This window comes from Elephas maximus, chromosome 1, assembly GCF_024166365.1.
Source record: "Elephas maximus indicus isolate mEleMax1 chromosome 1, mEleMax1 primary haplotype, whole genome shotgun sequence".
NCBI lineage: Eukaryota > Metazoa > Chordata > Mammalia > Proboscidea > Elephantidae > Elephas > Elephas maximus.
Genome location: NC_064819.1, coordinates 17,041,650 through 17,053,890, shown reverse-complemented (window position 1 = coordinate 17,053,890; position 12,241 = coordinate 17,041,650). Strand labels below are relative to the sequence as shown.

The following is a 12,241-nucleotide window of genomic DNA, read 5'->3' as shown; positions in this document are numbered from 1 at the left end:
ATGATCATCTCAACAGATGCGAAAAAAGCAACTGGCGAAATTCAACACGCACTCATCGTTTAAAAACAAACAACAACAAAAATTCTAAACAAGCTAAAAATAAAAGAGAACATTTTTTAACCTGAAAAAATTTATAAACAAAAACAAATTTCAAACATATAGTATGATACCATATATACAATACTTGAAGACATGTAAAACTGTGTTATATATTGTTTAAATAAAACACACACGTATTTAATGAAAGTATCACAACATGGAAGAGAATGATAGACATCAAATTCGTAACAGTGTTTATCTCTGGGGCAACAGAGGGGGGACTGGAATTGGAGGCTTCAATTGTACCAGAAATATTTTACTTCTTAAAAAAAAATTAAGTTCTAAAGCAACAACAAAATAAAATGAAACGAAAAAACCCAAACCCGTTGCAGTCGAGTTGATTCCAACTCTGCCCCATAGGGTTTCCAAGGAGTCGCTGATGGATTCGAACTGCTGACCTTGTGGTTAGCAGCCTTAGCTTGCTGTAGCTCTTAACCACTGTGCCACCAGGGCTCCAAAAGCAGCCATAGTAAAATGTTAAAATTTGTGGTTACATACAGATGTGCTTGTTACTTTATTCTCTATACGTTTTTGTATTTTAAAAATATTTCCTAATTTTAAAAAAGTTAAAAACAACAACTAGAAATACTTAATCAAATCCACACATTTCAGTGATGAGTAATTTCAGCTCAGGAAGGTTAAATGCCCCATCCGAAGTCACATAACTAGTTTGAGAAAGAGCTAAAGCTACGTGATCCAATTTCCTGATTTCAAGTCCATTGCTCTTCATGATATACCATGCTGTCTCTCTCCTTGGTGAAAAATTTAAAAAAACTGCTATTTGGTATTTTGAAACAGAGTTGGCAAGCTTGCCGTTTTACATAATAATTTGTTAACAATGGTTCACGCAAAAAGATTCAATATTAAGAAAAAAGTACACTGAAGTCAACAAACTGAATCTTAAGAATTTGAGCTCTAAGAATTCACTTCTTATGTAGTAGGTTGGAAAAAATAACATTAAACACTCTTAACTCAATGCAATTAGGTTATAATGCATAAAGACAACTACAGCTTACACAATCTTCCCACAAATTCCTATTTTAAGTTCATAAACTGTTGTAGTTTTTAATTCCTTCATTATTTTGATTTTCACTTTGACTCTGGATAGTCGATGGAGATATACGATTCGTGATCATATATTCCTCTGAGTTTTGCGACTGGGTTTTATGCTGAATATAAATCTAAGACTAACCCCCTAAGAATAATCGAGACTGGTATTTTGGGTCTCTCAGGAAAAGATATAAGCCATCACACTGAGAATGAAAAGGACATTAACTAGACTATCATCTGTAGAAATTTATGGCAGATTGATTTTAGCAAGAGACATTAGCTTCTGGTGAGGGTCGGGCTCAGCAAAGTTTTTCTGTAAAGGGTCAAATAGTATTTTTGGTTTTGCAGGTCATAAGATCTCTGTTGCAACTACTCAACTCTGTTATTCTAGCACTAAAGCAGGCATAGATGATATGTAAATGAATGAGCAATGCTCAGTTCCAATAAAACTTTATTTTCAAAAACAGATTTCAAGCCTGATTTGGCCAGCGGCCCTCAGTAATTGTTATAAATTTTTTTGCCAAGTCTTTAAGTGTTATGGGGCCCTGGTGGCCAGTGGTTAAGAGCGCGGCTGCTAACCAAAAGGCCGGCAGTCTGAATTCACCAGCCTCTCCTTGGAAATCGAGTGGGGCAGTTCTATGTATTATAGGGTCACTATTTTTTTTTATGAGCCAGAATCAATTTGAAGGCAACGGGTTACATGTTACACTTTCTTTCAAACTTAATAGGCTTCTTTGCTAGCAAGCCAGTTGACAACAACAACAACAAAAAAAAACTGAATAATGAGACAACAGAAATTGAGACTGCCTCAAGATTAAAGCACATTTTAAAATTTGGCTACTTTGATAGCTTCTGTTGGAGTTGACTGGTTGGCAATCGGTTTTGGAGCACCGGAGCTAGAATTGACTCGATGGCAATGGGTTTGATTTTCTAGTTAGGCGGGGCAAATGGTTAATGCACTTGCTGCTAGCTGAAAGGTTGGAGGTTCGAGTCCACCCAGAGGCACCTTAGAAGATAGTCCTAGCAATCTAATTCTGAAAAATCAGCCCTTGAAAACTCTACGGAGCACAGTTCTACTCTGACACATACGGAATTGCCATAAATGTGAGTCATCTTGATGGCAGCTGGTTTGATTTTCATCTCTTATCAATGGATGAAACATCATGATAGCTACCAACTTGTGTCAGGTTCATTTCTAATTCTCACACTAATGTTGAAAGGTTGGTATCATTTTCCCATTAAAAAAAAAAAGAAAACTAGAGACAAAGGCTCAATAACTTGTCCAAGATCATACGGTTGCCTTACTTTCAATTGTGCCATGCTGCCTATTGGCAGTCTTCAATCCTATTAGCAGCATCCACTTTGTATATAAGGACTAACCTACAAGACAGGATAGCTAGACTGCCACCCTTGTACCCATTCTCTCATCCACCTGTAAAAACATTATTAATTTCCAAATATGCTCCCCTTTCTTACCTATCAATCTGGATTTTCTTCAGTGTCTCCACAGTCACTATGGTCTGCCTCGTAGGTTTATTGAAGACAAGATCCTGCATTTTGTTAGAGTCTACTACAAATTGGCCTCCTTGGCTGATTTCTGGAAACTTGGGCCCTTTCATAGGGAAGAATGGACTGGATGTCTTTGAGGTTGCTGAGATCACTTGAGATTTTTCTACACTTTTTCCTTCTAAATTTGCTTCTCTGCTTTTCTTCTAAAAACAATAAATAAGGCTTTATTTAAGAAAGATTTTTAACAAGTAATGAGACAATGATATAAGAGAGAGGGCCTCTGCCTACATTTTCAGCCTCATCTCCCACTTTTACTCTGTGCTCCAAATGTGCCCTTTTCCTCAGCCATACATCAAACCATATGTCCTGCCGTTTTGTGTCTTCCTGTCCTCATACAGGAAATCCTGGTGGCGTAGTGGCTAAGTGCTACGGCTGCTAACCAAAAGGTAGGCAGTTTGAATCTGCCAGGTACTCCTTGGAAACCCTGTGGGGCAGTTCTACTCTGCCCTGCAGGGTTGCTGTGAGTCAAAATTGACTCGACGGCAATGGCTTTGCCCTCATACAACCTTTTGTCCCAAGGAAGGCATTGGTGAAAGAAATGTGCATATGCATATACTAATGTTTTAAGATATATGTCCTTTGCCATACAGAGCACTGGTGGCGTAGTGGTTAAGAGCTATGCCTGCTAACCAAGAGGTCAGCAGTTCAAATCCACCAGGTGCTCCTCGGAAACCCTCTGGGGCAGTTCTACTCTGTCCTATAGAGTTGCTATGAGTTAGAATCAACTCAATGACAAGGGGTTATAGAGAGCAATAAAACAATAGCATGTTAAAATTCATGAGTTAGAGCAACTATAGTACTGTGAAGTAAATAAGAAAAAATTTTTAAAGAGATTCATAACTTTTAACGGATATGAAACTAATTTCTAATTTACATTGAGTAAGGAGTTTTTAAACCACTCTTGGCCATTACAATAGTACAAACACTTATTATTTATGTAACTCTAAAAGTGTAAGGGAAACCCTGGTGGTATAGTGGTTAAGTGCCACAGCTGCTAACCAAAAGATTGGCAGTTCAATTCCACCGGGTGCTCCTTGGAAACTCTGTGGGGCGGTTCTACTCTGTCCTATCTGGTTGCTATGAGTCGGGATTGACTCAACGGCAACGGGAAAAGTGTAAGTAGGGTTTCTATTAAGTCAGAAAATTTTGTGGGTGAAAGGTCACTATTGTAAACCAAAATAAAACAGTGCAAAATTTCATTTTGTTGTTTACGTGGAGCGGTGACCTCTGCTGAACACTGTTATGAATTTGGATTTTTTCATTCTCTCTGGAGTTTCTATGAGGGCAAAGTATCCTTTTTTAAAGCCCACAGTCAGTACCACTGATAAGACTGTACCTTGTTAACTGAACATCTCTCTTTTTATTTTTGATTCTTATTGAAGGAGACAATAAATAGAAAGGAAAACTAGTCTCTTCTGTAGCATATGTTGTTGTAGTTGTGTGCTGTCAAGTTGGTTTCGACTCACAGCAACCCTACGGGCAAAGCAGAGCTGCCCATAGGCTTTCCAAGGCTGTAAATCTTTACAGAAGCAGACTTGCCATAGCTTTCTTCCACGGAGCAGCTGGTGGGTTCGAACTACTGACCTTTCTAGTTAGCAGTCGAGTGATTAACCACTGCACCACCAGGGCTCCTTGTAGCCTATGGTAGCTAGCTTAATTTAAAAATTAGACTTATTTTAAATGCATTAGAAGACTTACTTCTTGGGTTTCCTAATCTATTTGCTTTTTACAAGTTGATGAGGAAATTAATTTATGTTATAAAACTCCTATAATACTCATTAATGTCTTTTAAAAACTACCCCAAAACTCATACATTTTAAGCATTGGAAGAGACCACATGGATCGTCTAGTTAAACTCCATCACATTTTAAAAATGAGAAAGTTAAGACTAAGAAGGTAAAATGAATTTCTCCCAGCATACAATTGAACTGCAAAGGTCTCCTGACTCGAAATCCTGTGTTCTATTAAAATCTTATTTAAACTTTTAAACTTTAATAAAACATTAAGAGCCCAGGCTACACTTATCATCATAGTAATAGCAATAATATAATAAACCTGTAAGGAGCAGTTAAAGCGAAATCTAATTTTCCTCTCACAATAAATATGGACTGACTTCCTTTCTGTTAGCCAGGAAAGCAGTTTACCCCCTCATTTATATAGCAGTTTTCCTTTGTCTTGGAATCAGAAATAAGAATATATTCTATAAAAAAAAAAAACTAATTTTGCTAAACTTAATAAATATCATTTATATTTATAAAAAAATTTATAGTTTCTATTTTATATCTGCAACCTAAGATATTAAAATTCATAAGCACTTAAGAATTTATAAAGATTTTGTTCACTACCAACTTGAATTTTTTTTTGTTAGATGCATTTTATTTTATTGACCAATTTTATAATTCCCATCAGACAAATGCCTAACTTGGAACTTTCTCTCTCTCTCTCTCTCTGTATGTGTGTCTAATTGTGTGTCCTTGTTTCTCTCACAGAAACAATACATTTCTGGCAATACACCCTGAGCCAGACTGTACGGACTCGTTACAAGTAACTGTATATGGACCATGTATACATAACTGATAGACAGCTATTGGGTACATCCCGTAAATGCAGAAACATATCCTGTTCCTAAGGAAAATATACTTCTTTAGTTCAACTCCTATGCACAGAAACGGCTGTTTCCAAGTTGAGTTTTTTGATAACTCGAAGGTGCTTTGCAGAGGAGTCCATACCATCATTGGAAATGTAATGGCTGCAGAGTATTGTGGCTGATACTCGGAAAGGCAGGCTGCAACACATTCGGCAATGACGACAAAATCATCTTAGATAAAAGCATGCTGAGAGAACTGAGTTGAATTTCCTCTCCCTAGCTGGGTTTTTTTTTTTAGTGTTCAGTACTATAGGGTCGCTATGAGTCGGAATCGACTCAACGGCACTGGGGTACTGGGGTAGTGTTCAGTTCGGAAACCCTGGTGGCGTAGTGGTTAAGAGTTACGGCTGATAACCACAAAGGTCAGCAGTTCAAATCCACCAAGCACTCCTTGAAAACTCTATGGGGCAGTTCTACTCTGTCCTGTTGGGTTGCTATGAGTCGGAATTGACTTGATGGTAATTGGTTTGGTTTCTTTTGGGTTAGCGATCAGTTCCACCACCCATCTGTCAGTTTGTCATATTGTGGTGGCTTGCATGTTGCTGTGACGCTGGAAGCTATGCCACTGGTATTCAGATACCAGTATTTAAAATACCAGCAGGGTCACCCATGGTGAACAGGTTTCAGCGGAGCTTCCAGATTAAGACACAGTAGGAAAAAAGGCTGGGGATCTACTGAAAATTACCCAGTGAAAACCTTATGGATCACAACAGAACAAACGCTGACTTGGTTGCTTTGGACACATCATCAGGAGGGATCAATCACTAGAGGAGGACATCGTGTTTGGTGAAGTAGAGGGCCGGAGGGGAACTCTCGAGGTGGATTGGCACAATAGCCACAATGATGGACTCGAACAAGCTGGCAATTGTAAGGATGGCACAGGACTGGGCAACGTTTCCTTCTGTTGTACATAAGGTCACCATGGGTTGGAGTCAACCCAATGGCAACTATCTATCTGTATCTAGTGTTCAGTTAGCTTTGAGCAGCTGAGAAAAGACAGGTGAGGCGACTCAGTAATTTGTCTGATCTCCTCAGTGTACATACTGTATTTATACCGATTTAACTACAGGCCTTTCGAATAATGTCAATATGTTGAAAGAAAATGATATTCTGACTGGTAATGTATCTTGAACTATGGCTATTTCACTCCATCAACTAAGAGTACATATCTCAGACAATTATTGTAGCCCTTCATCTGTTTTTTTTTTTCATCTGAGGTAAAGGTGCTGTTTTCCAAGTTAAATTTAGTGGCACAGGTGCTGTAAATGATGGAGAAATAAAAAGGAAAGAAAGCAGACATTAGATAACGGTGAGTGTATATACCGAGCTGGTGCCTTGACTTCTTTCGTACTGAACTGGCATGATGTAGTTTAGAATAGAGAGCTGGTCTGTGGCGTCCTCTAGAACTGCAGTGATTCTCAGCACATCTAGAAGCGAGAGTGGTGGTCCTACGTATTCCGGGATGATTTCCATTTCTTTAACTTGGGCTGTTTCTTCTTCTCCTTCTATAGTTCCAGGTGGCTCACCTGTCACTGACACCATCATCTCAGAATTCCAAACTTTTGGAGGAAGGTTAGAGGCTTTCAGCTGGTCTCTAAAGAAAAAATAAAGAAAAAACCATCAATGCTTAAATATTACTTAAACTCAAAAGCATAGGTGGCAAGTAGATTGGCTTTTGGGAAGTCTACATTGTCATATAATATGACCTAGATGAAAAACAGAAGTGATTCTGCTAAATAATTTCCAGTGATATTTTGACCAATCAAAGGCAAGCAACTAACTGTTAAATAAAGATATGTAGCATATGCTATCTGGCCATGCTTAACCAATTTGAATTGGAGCCAAAATTAACATTTTTTTTCTAGCAGCATCTTCAAACATTAACCAAAAGTGTCTCGTGATTAGTGAAAAACATAAAATGGAAGCCAGCCTCCAAGGTGGCCCAAACAGTTATCACTTCCTGGTACTCGCGTCCTTGTGTAGTCTGCCCTACATTGAATAGCACTATGTTAACCTATGTAACCAATACGAGTCTCTGGGTGGTGCAAATGGTTAACATGCTTGGCTGCTAAGTGAAAGGTTGGAGGTTCAAGTCCACCCAGAGGCACCTTGGTAGGAAAGCCTGGCAATCTACTTTCCAAAAAATCAGTCATTGCAAACCCTATGGAGCATAGCTGTATTCTGACAGACATAGGGTTGCCTATAACTAATAGGCTATTATTGAAATGACAGAATGTGATTTCCAAAGCTAGGTAATAAAGGACACTTCCATTTTACTTTCTCTTGGATCTCTTATTATGGGGGAAGCCAACTGCTTTGTCATGAGGATGCTCAAGGGGTCCATGAGGGTAAGGAACAAGGCCTCTTGCCAACAGCCAGCATCAACTGCCTACTGTGGAAAGAAATCACCTTCAAACTGGATCCTCCAGTCCCAGCCAGGTCTTCAGATGCTTGCCACCCTGGCCAGCTTCTACCTTATGAGAGACCCCAAGGCAGAACCATACAGCTAAACTGCTCAAAAATTCCCAACCCACAGAAACTGTGAAATAATAAACGTTTATTTTTGATGCCACTAAGTTTGGGGGTAATTTGTTATACAGCAGCAGTACATAACTAATGTACAGAAATGTAACAGAAGGTATAATGTTTAAACATATACAAAATAAATTGGGATTTTGAACATACTTTTCCATTCTTCTTGAACTAGTCTCCTCACTCTCCATGGTACATTTATAATCTCATAAAAATGCAGCCACCTAAAATGGGAAGGAAATTTTGAGATCAGCTTAAGGGGGTGTTGAATGATGCTTCAGAAATTTCTATGCCTTGCTTTGTCATTAAGAGAAACGTAAAGAATTATCAAAACTGTGGTGTATCTCCACCTTTTGCTTAGTAGAGCTGTCCCAGAAATGAAAGAACCATCTCTATCATTTTGTGCAGGTCTCTTAAGTAGGCAATTTAATTAGTGGTCTGTCAAAGCTGAATATAAGTGAACTCTTAGAGGCTCTTATTAAGGTAAATTAATGTCCAATATGGTTTTAGTGCCTTTTATTGTATTCTGATTTTTTTCATTGGTAATCTTTATATAATTAGGAAACCATGGTGGTGTAGTGGTTAAGTGCTACGGCTGCTAACCAAAGGGTCGGCAGTTCAAATCCACCAGGCGCTCCTTGGAAAATCTACGGGGCAGTCCTACCCTGTCCTATAGGGTCGCTATGACTCGACGGCACTGGGTTTTTTTTTTTTAGTCTTTATGTAATAGATTTTTTCTAGTATTCTGATTACTAGAATATTTAATTAGATTGTTCCATTCCTTAATCTGCCAGATAACAGAATTTATTACGCCTGTACAGAGTGCTCCTTAGAAGTCAGGATGGTGAGACTTCATCTTAAGTACTTCGGACATGTCATCAGGAGGGACCAGTTCCTAGAGAAGGACATCATGCTTGGTAAAGTAGAGGGTCAGTGAAAAAGAGGAAGACCCTTAACAAGATGGATTGACACAATGGCTGCAACGACGGGCTCAGGCATAATAATGATTATGAAAATGGCGCAGAACCATGCGGTATTTTGTTGTTTTGTACGTAGGGTCGCTCTGAGTCAGAACCTACTCAACAGCACCTAACAACAACAAAATTAGAAGAACAATTAAGATTACGCTTTAAAAAATTGAAATTATCCTGGAAATCAGTTTAATATTGCTATTAAGGTGGCGCCTTTTCTAGGTAAATTACTTCAGTAATTACTGTGCTTGGATAAGGTTTACAGTGAACATAACCTATAGAGAATTGTGCTCTAGACTGAAAAGTAAGGGCTGTTTTCAGTGTGACTTTGTCCACAATAAAGTGGTCCCAGGGAGGGGGGTAGTACAAATATGTCTCACTTGATAAACATCTTATATATAAAACTTCAATCATATAAAACAGAATCTTTGTGTAAAGTGACAAAAGATGCTCCAAAAGAGCCGAATTTTCTGGAGCAGGGGCAGTCCTAGGAAGAGGTAGCAGGGTGTTATGCGTAATTTTGTTCTGTGGTTACGCAGTTGTTTCTTTCTTTTTTTCATTTTTTAGGCTTGAGGCATAGGTAGACTGTGCTTTGTGCAGATAAGATATGGCTGTGCTTCCCTAGAATGTACACACACACACACCCATTTAGTTACTATGTGTGATAAAACCCATTGCCATCGAGTCATTCTGACTCAAAGCGACTCTATAGGACAGAGTAGAACTGCTCCACAGGGTTTCCAAGGAGCACCTGTGGGATTTGAACTGCTGACTTCTTGGTTAGCAGCCATAGCTCTTAACCACTACGGCACCAGGGTTTCCCTATGTGTGATACATCCTGATATTTTCTATTCTATCATTTTTTAAAGATTTATTTTATTTTAGTGAAAATATACACAGCAAAGTCTACACCATTTCAACAAATTCTACATGCACAATTCAATGATATCGTCTACCATCTTCAAGTTGTATAACTGTTCTCACTCTCCTTTTCCAAATTATTCCACCACCATTAACATAAACTCAAGGCCCGCTAACCTTTCGAGATGCTGTTGTCGATTTGATCCCGTAGAGATAAATCTTTGAAAGAACACAATGCGCAACGCAGACATGCTTTACTAATTAAGCTAAACTTGTTTGATTCAAAGCAGACTTCAGGGGGAAGTATTGGTTTGAGGTCTGAGGTTTAGATTATCTCAGGGCAATAGTTTTGGGTGTTGGTTCAGCTTCAGTGGCACCAGAAGGTCTAGACTCCACTGTATTCCATCATATTTTGTTTAAACGAGTATTTCGCTTTCAATGGACTAATGGAGTATCACTTGCATTTTGAAAAATGCCTTAGACGACACTTTCCCAAGTAGCCTTCCCCTGACACACCAGGCTGGATCAGGATTCTTCTGTTCAAGGGCTCACAGAACCCTCCTCAGAATCTGTAATGTTTATGTCCGTTTCCCCCACCCCACGAAAGCAGGAAACGTGACAGCAATGCTCACGACTGTATCCTGTGTCTGCACTGTGCTCGGTACATAAGTGTTTGTGGAGTGAACGAATGAACAAATAAATGAAACTCACACTGAATGTGTTATTCCTCCCAGCAGTGCTTACTTTTGGAACTTCATGGAATTCAATTTCTTGGACAGAGAAAATCTGATGGGAGAGTGAGGTACAGAAACCCTACCCTGATGTATTTAAGAGAGAATCTGATTTTATATGTGACCTCTATACAACTACTTTATAAAAACCTTGGAGTCATTCCTTACTCTTCTCCCTCTCACTCTTCATCCATCATCAAAGCCTGTCGGTTTTACATTTAAAATACATTCAGAATTCCAATACCTGCCATCCCTGTCTACACACCATCATCTTCCAAAAGGATCATGACAACAGCCTCCTAACTGATCTCCTTGCTGGTGCCCTTGCCTCCCTTAAGGCAGATAGTCACTCCTCTGTACGGAAAGCCGCAGTGATTAGGAGCTCCGCGCCTCACTGAAAGGTTAGGGGTTTGAATCCATCAGCAGCTCTGCCAGAAAAGGATGTGGCAGTGTGCTTCCATAAACATTACAGCCTTGGAAACCCTATGAGACAGTTCTACTCTGTCTTACAGAGTCGCTATGAGTGGGAATCGACTCCATGGCAGCCGATTTTGTTTTCTGTATGGAAACCTCAAATGGCTTCCCATCTCAGAGTAAAAGCCTCCTTTGCACTGGCCGCCTTGCTTTTTTTTTTTTCCTCCATATATGTTAACACCTCCTAATTTGTCATATGGAAACCCTGGTGGCGCAGTGGTTATAGTTACAGCCGCTAACCGAAACGTTGGCAGTTGGAATCCACCACCTTGGAAGCCCTATGGGGGCAGCTCTACTCTGTCCCGTAGGATCGCTATGCATCGAAATCGACTCGACGGCAACGGGTTTGGTTTCAACGGGTAATGTGCCATATATTTTACTTGCTTTATTGTCTGGCTCCTCCTACTAGGATGCAAGCTCCATGAAGGCAGTGATTTCTGCTTTCGTTTGTTTACAAAAGTATTTTCAGGGTCTAAAACAATGCTTGGCATATTGCAGTCATTCAATGAAATATTTGCTGAATAAATGAAAGAATCCACAGGGCAATCCAAATAAACTCTCAATAATTAGGAAATGTAAATCTCTGACGTCCACTAACCCATCTCTTTCTAGTCTACCAGTGTCTACTGAGGGCCTTTTACGGGTGTACACGGTGCAGGGCACGCTCAGTTTGTCTGACAGCTGAAGGGGTCTTCCTAAAAAGGTGATAGGTCTTCTCAGGGCAGTCCTCCTTACCCTCGGGGTCAAAGCGAAGGACGGAGGAAAGAATTTAAGTCATTTCTTGAAAGGTGTAAAGGACTAGGGAGAAGACAGGAGGAATTACAAACAGGGAAAGAAAGGAACGACCTCTCCTGCCTTTGCGCTCCCGGCCTTTCTCTTCCAGGCGAGGGTAGGATCCGAAAGTGAGTCTCCGTGCGCTTACTCCTGTGTGGTGGAAAGGAAAGATGCTCCCACGTTCGCGAACCAATTCTGCGGTGTCCAAGGCGGGGAGAAGTCCTTCAGTCCGGCTTCTACTTTTCCACCTACAGCACCCTAGGAAGCCGGTACCAAGCTAGGGTGTTTCTATGGCAACGCACAGCTTGGGGGACCTTTTCTTCTCCCCCATTAGCTGGCTACCACTTTGCCTCCCTCTGCTCCCAAATAACGCATGCTGCAGCCTATAAAGATGAAAGAACTTTGGCAAAGAATTGTAAAAGTGCTCTTGGATGTAGGCTGCGTCAGTCCGAAGACGATTCCTGACGCTTGTTTTTCTGGCGGACGCGGAAGATGCCTACTTGGGGGCAGGGAAGAGAGGTGTTTATCCCACA

At 40.0% G+C, this 12,241-nt stretch overlaps 1 protein-coding gene across 8 annotated transcripts in view; it reads right to left on the bottom strand.

Annotated features, from left to right (window-relative positions):
* The window catches only part of IQCG (IQ motif containing G), a 63,472-nt gene extending 51,293 nt beyond the window's left edge, over window positions 1-12,179 (bottom strand). For 5 of the 8 annotated variants that reach the window (XR_007516641.1, XR_007516646.1, XR_007516640.1 and 2 more), the window contains exons 1-4: window positions 11,781-12,179; window positions 8,051-8,121; window positions 6,689-6,959; window positions 2,626-2,861 (exon numbers count right to left, since the gene is read on the bottom strand). Coding sequence is in view for 1 of the 8 variants with exons in the window: in XM_049879143.1 (XP_049735100.1) it covers window positions 2,626-2,861; window positions 6,689-6,959; window positions 8,051-8,088 (545 nt within the window). In the remaining 7 variants the exon portion in view is untranslated. The remainder of the gene's footprint in view (window positions 1-2,625; window positions 2,862-6,688; window positions 6,960-8,050; window positions 8,122-11,780) is intronic. The other 3 variants (XR_007516642.1, XR_007516647.1, XR_007516648.1) reach the window with 3 other exon arrangements.
* Window positions 12,180-12,241: the final 62 nt, after the last annotated feature.